This window comes from Ovis aries, chromosome 18 (genome assembly GCF_016772045.2).
Source record: "Ovis aries strain OAR_USU_Benz2616 breed Rambouillet chromosome 18, ARS-UI_Ramb_v3.0, whole genome shotgun sequence".
NCBI classification, from domain to species: domain Eukaryota; kingdom Metazoa; phylum Chordata; class Mammalia; order Artiodactyla; family Bovidae; genus Ovis; species Ovis aries.
Window position 1 is genome coordinate 28,466,028 of NC_056071.1, and position 12,895 is coordinate 28,478,922.

The window sequence follows — 12,895 nt, forward strand, 5'->3', positions numbered from 1 at the left end:
TGGTCTCTATCAGTTAGGATATAGTTAGCTGCTGTATTAGGAAAGTCCCCAAATTGCAATAGTCTTACATAGCATAGATTTACTTATTGCACATATAAAGCCCCAAATGGCTGTTCCTGAGAAGTATGGGTATGTGTGTTGGTGGGGAGCGGCGGTGGGGGGGGGGCAGGGGAACTCTGCTTCACACAGCCATATAGATGCCCAGGCCTAAGGTGGTTCCACAATTCCACAGGTGGCTTCCGAGGAGGTCAGCGGTCAATTAGCAGCCTGCAGAGAGAGAAAGAGAGTGGAGGATTATGCAGGAGGATTTTGTGGGCCTGAAGTTGTGTCTGTACCTTCCCTTAACTTTCCATTAGCCAGGAATCAGTAATGTTGCCCCACTCAACAGGAAGGCTATAGAAGGCCTTACAGAACTGACAGGATGAGGGGGCCCCAGCCTTGAGAATGAGGTTTTTCAAGATGCTCCAGGGAGCAAAGAAGCAGGGAGCAATAGATACGCTGACTACTTCATAGCCAGGCAGGCTGGCCACTGTCACCCTACCATGGCTGCCAAGAATTGCCTCCCTTGGCTCCTGGGATCACTGCATAGAAGCAAAAGGGACAGAAAAGAAAATCCACTCCTCAATTTGGAGGTGTTTTGCCCTCAGGGGATCTCACTCCATTATTTTCTGCGTCCTTGATCTATCTGCCCCTGTAAATTCTGAAACAGTAAGTACATAAAAAGTTGCTCAGCATTTTTAGTTCTCAGGGAAATGAAGATTAAAACCATGATGTATGACTACACATTCACCAAAAAAGGATTAAAGTTAAAAACATTGACAAAACGTAGTGCTGACAAAGACAAAGGCAACTGGAACTCATACACTTTGCTGGTGGGCGTATATCATGGGGGTTGCTGTTGTTTATCACTCAGTCGCCTACAACTCTTTGCAACCCCATGGACTGTATAGCCCCCCAGGCTCCTTTGTCCAAGGGATTTCCCAGGCAAGAACACTGGAGTGGATTGCCATTTCCTTCTCCAAGGGAATCTTCCCGACCCAGGAACTGAACCCTTGTCTCATGCACTGGCAGAATTCTTTACTGCTGAGACAACAGGGAAGCCCCAGAAAGGAGTAACTAGGAAACACTGTTTAGCAATTAAATATACACCTATGCTATGACCGAGTAAGCCCACTCCTGGGTATTTGCTGATCAGAAATGAAGCCATGTGCATGTGTGTGCGTGCGCTAAGTCACTTCAGTCATGTCTGACCCTTCATGACGCTATGGACGGTCGCCTGCCAAGCTCCTCTGTCCACAGGGATTCTCCAGGCAAGAATACTGGAGTGCTTAGTGAAAGTGAAAAAGGCAAATGTGTACAGTAAGGAATTTTAAGAGAGATGACATTCACATAAATTTTACTACAGTGTGTTGTAGCCATTCCCTCCTCCAGGGAATCTTCGCGACGCAGGGATTGAATCTATGTCTCCCGCATTGGCAGTTGGGTTCTTTACCCCTAGGGCACTTGGGAAGCCCTGAAAGGAAGACATATGTTTAAACAAAGATTTGTACAGCAGCTTTATTCATGACAGACTACAATAGGAAACATCGCAAAAGTCCATCATCAGGATAATGGATAAACAACTCTTGCCTGGAAAATCCCATGGACAGAGGAGCCTGGTGGGCTGCAGTCCATGGGGTCGCTGAGAGTCGGACACGACTGAGCGACTTCACTTTCACTATTCACTTTCATGCATTGGAGAAGGAAATGGCAACCCACTCCAGTGTTCTTGCCTGGAGAATCCCAGGGACGGGGGAGCCTGGTGGGCTGCCGTCTGTGGGGTTGCACAGAGTTGGACACGACTAAAGCGACTTAGCAGTAGCAGCATTCTATCCAAACAACAGAATACTTCTCATCAGTGCAGATGAACTACTGATACATATATAGCCATAGATAAATCTCAAATATACAATGAGCAAAAGTAACCAGACCAAAAAATATACATACGGTATGGCCCCATGGATGTGGAGTTCAACAGTAAGAGCTGACTCCATTTGCGGTGACAGCTCAGGATACAGTGCTTGCCTCTTATCTGTAGGCACATTCGTTCCAAGATCCCCAGTGGATGCCTGAGACCAGAGACAATACTGAGCCACACATATACTATTTTTTCCCATGCATATATAACTGTGATAGTTTAATTTATAAACTAGGCACATTAAGAGATTGATAATAACAATAATAAAATACAATTAAGGTGAGCATTTCCATAGTGTAGTTGTTATCCTTTGTCTCACAAGCAAAAGGTCCCCAGCTTGAAACTGGATGGAAATGTGTAAGGCTTCCTCGGTGGCTCAGATGGTAAAGAATCCACCTGCAGTGCAGGAGACCTGGGTTTGATCCCTGGGTCAGGAAGATCCTCTGGAGAAGGAAATGGCTACAACACACTATAGTAAAATTTTTGTGAACGTCCTCTCTCTCAAAATTCCTTATTGTACAAATTTCATGCCTTTTCCACCTGCACTAAGACTTGTCGTGTATGGTGACCATTAAGTCTTTTTTTAAAAATAATTCTTTTAAAAGGATATTTATTATTCTTATTAAAATAATAAATATTTATTATTTTATTGACCGTGCTGCAATGCATGTGGGATCTTAGTTCCCGGATGAGGGATCAAAGCTGTGCCCGCTGCAGTGGGCACTCAGAGCCTTAACCACTGGGCCACCAGGGAAATCTCAGCCATAACTCTTGCAGTTTGAGAGGTGACGGCAAATCTAGCTCAAATTTCTTTTTCCTTCTTCACAATTTCACTGATAAAAGATTCCTTCTTATCTTAGATCTCAGCAACCTCAGCATACAATTTGTTTTCTTTCCTGATTGAGACCTTTCCCTTTTCCCTTTCAGGAGGCACTTTATGGCCTCTCTTTGGTGTTATCTCAACTGTCAGCATCACTATACTTTGGCCACCTGTTCCAAAGAGCTGACTCATTGGAAGAGACCCTGGTAAGATTGAGGGCAGGAGAAGGGGACAACAGAGGATGAGATGGTTGGGTGGCATCACCAACTTGATGGACATGAGTTTGGGTGAACTCCGGGAGTTGGTGATGGACAGGGAGGCCTGGCGTGCTGCGGTTCATGGGTCGCAGAGTCGGACATGACAGAGTGACTGAACTGAACTCTTGGGCTTTGGGGCCATTAAGTAAAATAGGGGTTACCTGTACACAAGCATTGCGATACTATGGCAATTGATCTGATAACAGACATCGTTACTAAGTGACTAGCAGGTGGGATACACAGGATGGTGTGAGAATTCATTATGCTACTCAAAATGGCATGCAATTTAAAATTTTTGAGTTATTTTTGGAATTTTTTGAACATTAAAACTTTGACCTTAGGTTAACTGAAATGGTGGAAAGTGAAACCATGGGTAAGGCGTGACTACTGTCATGAAACCTTCTAGGGTGATGAAAATGTTCTCTCTCCATCTGGATGGTGGTCACTGATCAGATGACTGAGAATTTTACTATGTATAATGTATATTTTAATAAAGTACACAAAACTCTTAATATGATAAAAGTTTGGCCTTTTGAGGGGTTATGATGGTCCCTCTCAGGTTAACGGGGGGATTTTCTGAGCTCTGCCTCCTGTCTCTGGGTGTATAGTGGGATGTGCTTCTTGTGAATGCTGCAAGTGGGACATGGACCCAAGTTCAAGACACCTGTCACCTGGCCTCATGGCACTTTCTCGCTCCACTGCACAGCGACCAGAGGTTTCTGCAGAGATTCAGCCTCTCCTGGCCCTTGCTGGCAAACAATATGCCTTGCTGCTGTTTAAACTTCCATTTCTTTGATGAGTGGTGAGGCTGAACTTCTGAAGGATGGTTACTGGCCATTTTCATTTCTTTGTTCAGAGCCTGATGTTTTCTAGGGCCCTCTTCCACAAACCACTTGTCAGCTAACCAGAAAAGAAAAATATATTTCTGACAAGCAAGCATTTCTAAAGGATCTCTTTTTGCAGCAAAATTGTTTTTTCTTCTGTGTTTCTCCCAGGAGGTTTTTAGAGGGTATTTTTTTGGTAATGACAAAAATAACAATTATAAATGAAACTAAATGATCATTAAAGCAGGTAAAATAGGCTCAAATCCCCCAAAATGGACAGCCTGTAGTATTCTAGAGCTCTCCTGAAAACTTTTATGCTTCCCAGAGGCTAAGGGTCCCTGTATAATATGCTCAACCCCTTCTTCCAGATCTACCCTACACACACACACACACACACACACACACACACACACACACACCCTTGCACACATGCATTAATGTTACTCACTCACAACCCCCCTGCCCACATTTGTGAGTTTAGAGGCTAAAGATGGGTGGGTGCGGAGGAGGTCAGGAGACAGAGGTGCTGACAGCCCCTATCATTCAAGCCGCTCTTCGTCTTACCAGCTCTCTGCCCTCTTCTCTTCTCCACACTCCTTCCTCAGGATGTAAAAAGTCTTCCTGTGTGTCATGCCAGGTGATTTGCCATTGTCTTTTAAGGCCTTGCCCAGAAAATCTCAAACTCCTCTCTAATGTGTTTCCTGACATATTTTTTTCAAAGATGGTGTCCGTTCTGAGAACAGCTCAAAGCCAGGTACTGAGATGTCCATGTTTCTTTAAATGTTATGTCCCCGTCATCATAATAGAACTGCAGCGTCTCTCTGCTTCTGAACAAATTCCAGGCTTGTTCTCCCAAGTCCTGAGCTGGGGAACAGCACTGCGCTATCCTGACAGTACAAATAAGGGTTCTGAGCTTGGAGCCAAGAAGGGTGAGCCGGGTTAAGACCATGGAGAGACTTCAATGCCAAGGGAAAGGATTTGGATTTGATTATCCTGTTCAAGGATCCATCAGACGATTTAGACCTGGGCTGTGACTGGAACAGAACTGAGCTTCTGGAATTTCACCATTTGGCTGCTGCATAAGTAGCTGGCAAGGAAGGAGAACGCTTAGAGGGGGCAAGGCAAGGAGGACAGGGCTTGCCTTAAGCCAGAGGACAGACCTGGGAGACTTCTCTGAGCAGCAGCCACAGCCTCTGGTAATGGGGAGAGAGAGAGGGGAACTGATGACAGCCTGAGTGTCTAGGGGAGACGCCAGCTCCTCCTCCTGGTCTGGGAGAGTCTGTAATTTGCTAGGCACCATACTTAACCTGAGATAGGACCAGCCCAGGACATGCACAGATCTGAAGAAACTATTAAGTAAGAGTGGCATTAACTAGACACACACGGTATCCGACAACAGCATCATCATTTGGTGAGTGTCTCAGTTCAATTCCCTTGGAGAAGGGAGACAGATTTCAGCTTTCCATCCTACGAGGCTTTTTGTATTCCCCCATGTGATACTTCTAGGCAAATGCATTTACACAGCTCTCTGCATCAAACAGCAAGGGCCAATATTTATTGCATTCTGTGCCAAGTACTAGCTTAAGGGCTTTTCATTTGGATAATTTATATATGTGCATGTATCATCATATATATAATCTTAGATATGCCTCACAGACCATCTTTCACGATGAGAGACCGAGGCAGTGAAATTAAGTAGCTTGCCCAAGGTCACACAGCTCGAGAATGCTAGAGCAAGCATCACACCCAAGGGTGCTAATGGGTTTCTTTCCTGAAGAGAACAAAGTCAGGACACAGCAGAACAGGCTTCTGGGCCCAGCTGAGCAGCTGACTAGTGCAAGGGGGCAGGTCATCTTTTAAGTGTATGCTCTCATGACGGTGGACAGTGATGAATGTTCACGACCTTAAGGCTGATAGTTTCATAGATATGCACATATATCAAACCTTACAAATGGTACACTTTACTACATGCCTGTCATTATGTGTCAATTACACCTCAATAAAGCTGCTTTAAAAATCTGGTAACTGTATGATAGAATTAAAATATTTGTAGTTTCTACAGGAACTCTTATGTGACCCCACTGCAATGTTTGAGTATGATGCATAAAATTTGTGATTCACTTCTGAATCTAAGTGCTGCTTTGCTCAGAAGAGCAAAGTGTCTCCAAATTAAAACTTGGAGCCACAATGACTCAAGAAATGTTTTGTCATCTGGCATTACTGAAAATAGAACACAAAGTATGCAGTGAGGCTGTTTATAACAATATAGCAATTTTGTTGCAGTAAAGGAAAACAATAAATATGATGGAATAAATATACAACAGTTTCTTAAAGTGCACCACTTAAAGCCCTGTGGGGGCTTTAACACCCCACTCCATCTCTGCTCCAGAAACACTGATTATTTGAAAAGGTCAAATTCTTACACCTTGAAGCTTCACCTGGGCCGTTGTCTATGCCTGGAACTCTTTACCAGTGGACCACAGGGCAGTCTCCTTCTCAACCTCTAGGTCTCAACATGATCATCACATCATATACACACACACACATACACACACGACCTCCATGATCACTCAGATCTCAAGAGAATACACACACACACACACACACACCCCCCTCCATGATCACTCAGATCTCAGATCTCAAGAGAATACTCCTCCTTCGTAGCTCTCATCACAACTCGGATGTGGAGGTTTAGCTCCCGGCTGGCCCCTGTGGGCTCTGAGTCTCTTGGATTTTCTTGCACTCCTCCCCAGTGCTGGGAGGCAGAACGTACTGTCCTGACATGTGAAAGCATGGATACACGTCCTCTCTGGGCTCTGCGACCACACGAGATGGGGTGCCCTGGTGGGAACACTGTAAAGTATAAATATGGAGCAGGCTGACCACTCCCTCACTTTCTTTCTTTCTCCGCCACAATGGGAGGCCCCCCCTAACCTCTGGGGGCAGTCGCTCTGTGTGCGGGCTGAGTTCCAGGAGGAAGTGGGCTCTTGGAGACCATGCCCTCAAACACAAACATCACAGGAGCTTGGGTTTTGTTTGTTAAAGCACAATGGCAGTGGATACCTATCTCAATATGAGTTCTTGGAAAAACTCTAGGAGTGCTGGCAAAACGGGCCCATGCTGGGGGTTACCCAGAGTGCTTAGGTTCAGGTGCTCAGGCCTGGCCAGTCTGTGAGCTCCTCCAGGGCAGACCCGGCCTGTGCTGTACTGCTGCTGCCCAGCACAGAGCTAGGCACACAGTGCGTGCACATCAACCATCTGTTTTGGTGTAACCAAGAAATCCCATCTTGAGAGCACTGGCTCTCTTCTAGGAACACATTAAGTACTTTATATATACTTGTCCCTATGACTCTTTACAATAAACCCATGAAGTCGGTGTTCTTACCCTCATTTTACAGAGGAGGGAATTGAGGTTCAGAGAGAGGTAGTTTGCCCAAAGGCACACGCCCAAAGGCTTGGAGAGGCAGACTCTCTCCAAGCAGAAGTCCCTAGGGATAGTCAAACAATGGCCTAGAGTGACAACTGCTGGTTTCAGTTCAGTTCAGTCGCTCAGTCAAGTCCAACTCTTTGCAACCCCATGAGTCACAGCACGCCAGGCCTCCCTGTCCATCACCAACCCCCGGAGTTCACTCAAACTCATGTCCATTGAGTCAGTGATGCCATCCAGCCATCTCATCCTCTGTCGTCCCCTTCTCCTCCTGTTCCCAAACCCTCCCAGCATCAGGGTCTTTTCCAGTGAGTCAACTCTTCGCATAAGGTGGCCAAAGTATTGGAGTTTCAGCTTCAGCATCAGTCCTTCCAATGAACACCCAGGACTGATCTCCTTCAGAATGGACTGGTTGGATCTCCTTGCAGTCCAAGGGACTCTCAAGAGTCTTCTCCAACACCACAGTTCAAAAGCATCAATTCTTCAGCGCTCAGCTTTCTTCACAGTCCAACTCTCACATCTATAAATGACCACTGGAAAAACCATAGCCTTGACTAGGCGTACCTTTGTTGGCAAAGTAATATCTCTGCTTTTCAATATACTATCTAGGTTGGTCATAACTTTCCTTTCAAGGAGTAAGCGTCTTTTAATTCCATGGCTGCAGTCACCATCTGCACTGATTTTGGAGCCCACCAAAATAAAGTCTGACACTGTTTAGGGGCCAACAAATTACTATCCTGCCAGTGAGGAAACCCTGCGACCCCCTGCCCCCACCCACACCAAGCACCAGCTTCACGGTTCCTGGCCTGGCACCACCTGGGCACTGGCCCTCTGCCCCTTTCATCCCTCCGGCTCTCACGCTGCAGCTCCACTCCACACGCAGGTTTCTCCTTTCGCTCTCTGATGGCTGTTCTTCCTCCTCCCACTTCCTAAAGGCAGGTGTTCCTCACGGCTTCTCCTTGACACCATCTTCTTCCCTCTACACATCCTCTCTAGGCCAGCCCTTGTCAGCTCCATAACTGCATGTCCAGCTCAGACCTCTTCCAGCCCCTGGTGACAGCTACTGCTTATTCCTCCCAGAAGGCTGCCCCTGCTCTGAAACCTTCAGTGGCTCCAAGGAGCTATTAGAAGAGGAACAAACTCACAAACTGCTCCCCGAGGCACTCAGGGCTCGATGGCACCCATCTCCACTTCTCTCCAAAATCAGAGGCCTTCATCCAGGCCACTGTGCTCTCTGCCTTTATTCTACTGTCCCTTCAGCACGAACCCCTCCCTCCCACCTCTGTGCCAGGCGGCTCTCACTCCCTGGTCTAAGCCTCAGACCCTCCCCCAGAAGTCCTTCCAGCCCCCTTCCCCATTCATGGATGGCTTTCCCCCTTCAGCTGACTCTACGGAGAACCTGTTCCAGGCAGCTTTGGCGAGAGCTACTTCTCTGCCTGCTTTGGCTCTCCTGCCACCCTGGGTCACAAGGGGACTCTGATACTGGAAGTCGGGGAGATGCCCAGTCTATGCCTTTCAGTTTTGCCTCTTCATCTAGAAGTCTCCTCAGCTGCAAAGTGACGGGGGTGCAATTGGATCGGCATTTCCCTAGTTTCCAAGTACCACAATTCTTGCTTTCTTCTGCGCCACCCGCCCTATCATATACTTACTTATAAGTTATTACTTACCTTACATATTTATCTACATTTTTAACCTGAATTAAAAAAAATAAAGAGGAAACTTTACATTGCTTTCTGTGACTCCAAAACCAATGTCATTTTCAATAAAGGTTGCAATGAAGAAAAAGTGAATCCTGAAAACAAACAGAATGGATAGAGTAAGTAATGTCTATACACAGCCTCAAATCCTCCCATGCATAGGAGGCAACAAATGTCCTAGAACTTCAAAGGCTTTGTAAAAGGTAAACAAACCTGGATGCTAGCTGAAGTGGTAGAGAGAGACTGTAATCAGTAGTAACTACTGCAATAAGGAAAAGAGACCAGCATGAACTGAACTCTGCTTTAATCTGCACAGAAATAGCTGGCTATTTTAAAGTGAAAATGAAGGAGAAGGGAGGGAGGCAAGGGGGGCGGTGCTCAGGAGAGTCAGAGACGTGAAAAATTACCACAGGTCAAGTGTAAATTCAACTAGGCCAACAGCGTCTGCTAGCTGATATTACTGAAGTTAGAATTCAACTGTCCCACGGAGATCAGAAGAGTTAGAATTCAACTGTCCCACGGAGATCAGAAGACAGAGGCCCCGCCCTCAGGGGCTGGCTGGAACAGACAATAAAAATCTTTGGCAGCCCTGAGTTTTCCTCAGGCAAGCAGTCTGGGGCAGTGTTGGTGTCATCTTAGGGAGGCAGTCTTGAGCAGTTAGAAACTACGTTAGTACGTGTTTGAGTCTTTACAGGTCAAGGTTGAGGCCAAGGTGGAGAAAAGGGCTCCGAGGAGCCTGGCTAGAGTTTCATAAAGGAAAGAATCTTTGTCAGCTTCTTCAGCTTAGATAGGGCTTCCCTGGTGCCTCAGTCGGTAAAGAATCTGCCTTCAATGTGGGAGATTCAGTTTCAACCCCTGGATCAGGAAGATCCCCTGGAGAAGGAAATGGCAACCCACTCCAGATTCTTGCTTGGAGAGTTCCATAGACAGAGAAACTGGTGGGCTACAGTCCATGGGTCACAAAGAGCTGGACATGAGTGACTAACACTTTTCAGCTTAGATAAAAGCAAAAAGAACAAAATGCATCATGGTGCGATGAGACCATGTGCCAGCTGCTTGAGGAGGTCGTGAGGCAGATACTGTTAATATTATCCCTATTAAAAGGCTGAGGAATCTAAGGCTCAGTTAAATCGCCTGCCCAAGGGCAGGCAGCCTGATGTAGCAACTGGAACCTAGGTCTCACTGATTCCAGAGTTCACAGTCCCATTCTATGCATCTGGGCTCTGACCACTCACATAGGCCCTTCCTGCCAGTCGCTGGTTCAGACTACTGAATCTGGGTAAATGTGTGGTGTAGGGCAGTGGCTCTCAGCTCTGGCTGCACGCTGGAATCACCTGGAGAACTTGAAAAGGACTGACACTTGGGTTCCACCAAGAGAAGTTTGGATGCGATTAGTCTGGGGTGCAGCCTGGACACAGGGATTTTTAGACGCGCCCAAGTGATCCCCATGAACAGCCAGGTTTGAGATCCACTGTCTTAGAAGCCTTCAGTCATCATCCCATTTGATCCCTGCAAGAGCCCCGTGGGGGTGGCAGGCAAGTGGCAATAACCATGTCCTGCTGATGAAGAAACAAGTTCAGAGAGGCTAAGGCTTATCTAGTTAATAACATCTGGATATGGAATCAAGCTTGTTGACTTCCAGCTCTGAGCATTCTCTGCTCTCCAGTGGTCTAATTGAGAGGGGAAAAGCAATGTTTCCAAGAACAAAAATGAGCAGCTTAATTTCTCTCGGAAGTTAAAAGTCATTTCTCACCCCCACTGACTACCTGGAGGAGGGTATGGTGCTCGCCTCAGCCACAGGACCCAAAACGAGGCCAAGGGATCCCAGGAAGGTGAGCAGCGGCCTCCCCTTCCTGACAGCGCTCCACCCGCAAAGTCAAGGCTGGGCTGGAGCAGAAGGCCTGCAATTCTCTGATAGTGCTGCCTGCCACGCCCACGTCACTACAGTGAGTAGCGATCCTGGTTCCCAGGCACCCACCGGGAGCTGGGCACAGCGGAAGAAGTCAGGGTCTTGTTACCGCACCAGGCAGGGAGGGTCCTGCTGCAGTCTCCAGAACCACTCTCCTACCCGACTCCCCACGCCCATTGCGCCCACCAGCCTGGACCAACCTGGGTGGTTCGGAGGAGGAGGGGTCTCTGCCCACCTTTGGGAGACATAGGGGATGTCACTGCTCCTATCTAACGGGCGTCATCTGGGGGACGTCACTGCTTACTCTTGGGAGACTTCAGGGGTTCCCAGTTGTGGGTAGTTGAGAGACCACCATCCACAGCTGGGGCCAGCAAAGCACCACTGTACGCACCTGGAAGGGCTTTGGCTCACCTCAGCCTTGAAGATGCCCCAGGGGAGGTGCCAGCAGCTGCAGGGCCTCGGGAAATGCGGCCCTAGCACAGTAGAGGGCCCCTACCCACTCAAAACCCCTAAAAAAATGCAACAATACGAGGCAGGCCTCAGGGCGCATCCCAGCCATGACCAAACAAGAGGACGGCCACACCCCCAGGGAGAGGCCGGGTGGGGAACGCGGGGCGCAGCCCTCCCAGTCCAACCCCTTGGGGCAGGGTTCCCGCCGACGCTGCCCTCCAGACCACCCGATCCTCGAGCCGGCCAGACCCACGGACCCGCGGAAGGGAAAGGGGACGGCCTCGCGTCGGCGGGACGGCCGTCGGAAGGCGCCCTCCACGCCGAAGCCGTCTTCCAAACACCCCAACATGGCCCGGGGCGGCAGTCAGAACTGGAGCTCCGGGGAGTCAGACGGGCGGCCGGAGGAGCAGACGACCGAGGATACCGGGTGAGCCGGGGGGTGTCGCGCCGGGCCGGGGCGTCGGGAGTCCCGGCCGAGAACCTGTCGCCGCGCCCCAGCCCACCAGGTCCAGGCGCCGCCGGAACCTCCGCGAAGGTTCTGGGCCTTTGTGGCGTCACTGTCTCCTTGCGGAACCTTCCGCCGGCGCCGGATAAAACCCGCCGCGGAGGAGCCGGCGGCTCGAGTGCGGCGGTGCCGGGCGCGGAGGTCGGCCCGGCGCGGGCGGGCGGGAGGGCGGCGGCGGCGGCCGTGACCGTGACGCGCGGGCGGGCGGCGGGGGCGCGGGCCGGGGGCCCGGCGGGGGCGTCCGGGGCGCGCTGACCGTCCTGCCCGCCCCACCCCGCAGAGACAAGATGGTGAAGGAGACCCAGTACTATGACATCCTGGGGGTGAAGCCCAGCGCCTCCCCGGAGGAGATCAAGAAGGCCTATCGGAAGCTGGCGCTCAAGTACCACCCAGACAAGAACCCGGATGAGGGCGAGAAGGTGCTGGCCGGGCTCGGGGCGGCGCGGGCCGGGCTCGCGCGGGGCCCGCCGTCAATTATTCAGCCCGCAGCTCGGGGGCTGTGAATTATTGAAGGCGGCGGGGAACCCGAGCCACGCTTGCTGAGGAGGCGGTCGCCAGGTGCCGCGAGCACCCCGCCGCGGGGCCGGGCCGGGCCGGGCCCTGGGGTGGCCCGAGGCCGAGGGGGCGCGGCGCGGTCAGATGGAGGGCACTTCGCCGAGCCCCAGGCTCGCCGGGCGGAGTATCAGGACTGGTGACCCCTGGCGACTCCCCGCTCGGCCCATTCATTCCTCTGGTCGCTCCACAAGTGTTTAGGGGGCGCCTCTGAATGCGGGGGAGGGCCGGGACGGAAACGTGAGGGCCCCCGTTCTCCTAGGGTTTACGGACATTCCTCTAGGAAAGGCTGCCAGCACGCAGGGAAACTGAGGCACACGCGATCAGAAGTTGTGTTCCTGCTGGGAACGACTGGATTTGAGTTAGTCTTGTTCTGTTTTTCTCTGTTGATGCACAAGCCTTGGAGATGAATTTCTTTAATCTGAGCTAGTACCTTGGACATCCCGGTGTCCCTCTGGAGAATAGCTGACTTTGTCCTGTGTGCCTATGTCCTGCCC

The 12,895-nt window shown here is 49.8% G+C and overlaps 1 protein-coding gene and 1 long non-coding RNA gene across 5 annotated transcripts in view; one reads left to right on the forward strand and one right to left on the reverse strand.

Moving 5' to 3' along the window:
• On the reverse strand, positions 1-11,881 carry LOC121817100 (uncharacterized). Of its 2 annotated transcripts, XR_006056846.2 has the most exons (3): positions 11,599-11,881; positions 1,987-11,400; positions 1-267 (listed from the first exon to the last, which is right to left on the reverse strand). It is a non-coding gene; the product is annotated as an uncharacterized LOC121817100 (long non-coding RNA). The 2 variants fall into 2 exon arrangements; XR_009597233.1 differs by having other exon boundaries at positions 1,987-11,881.
• DNAJA4 (DnaJ heat shock protein family (Hsp40) member A4) overlaps positions 11,519-12,895 on the forward strand; it is a 16,564-nt gene continuing 15,187 nt past the window's right edge. For 2 of the 3 annotated variants that reach the window (XM_004017814.5, XM_042235183.1), the window contains exons 1-2: positions 11,519-11,768; positions 12,127-12,265. In XM_004017814.5, the coding sequence (XP_004017863.3) occupies positions 11,689-11,768; positions 12,127-12,265 (219 nt within the window). In that variant the 5' untranslated portion in view covers positions 11,519-11,688. Of the gene's footprint in view, positions 11,769-11,960; positions 11,988-12,126; positions 12,266-12,895 lie in introns of those variants that run through there. The other variant, XM_042235184.2, reaches the window with a different exon arrangement.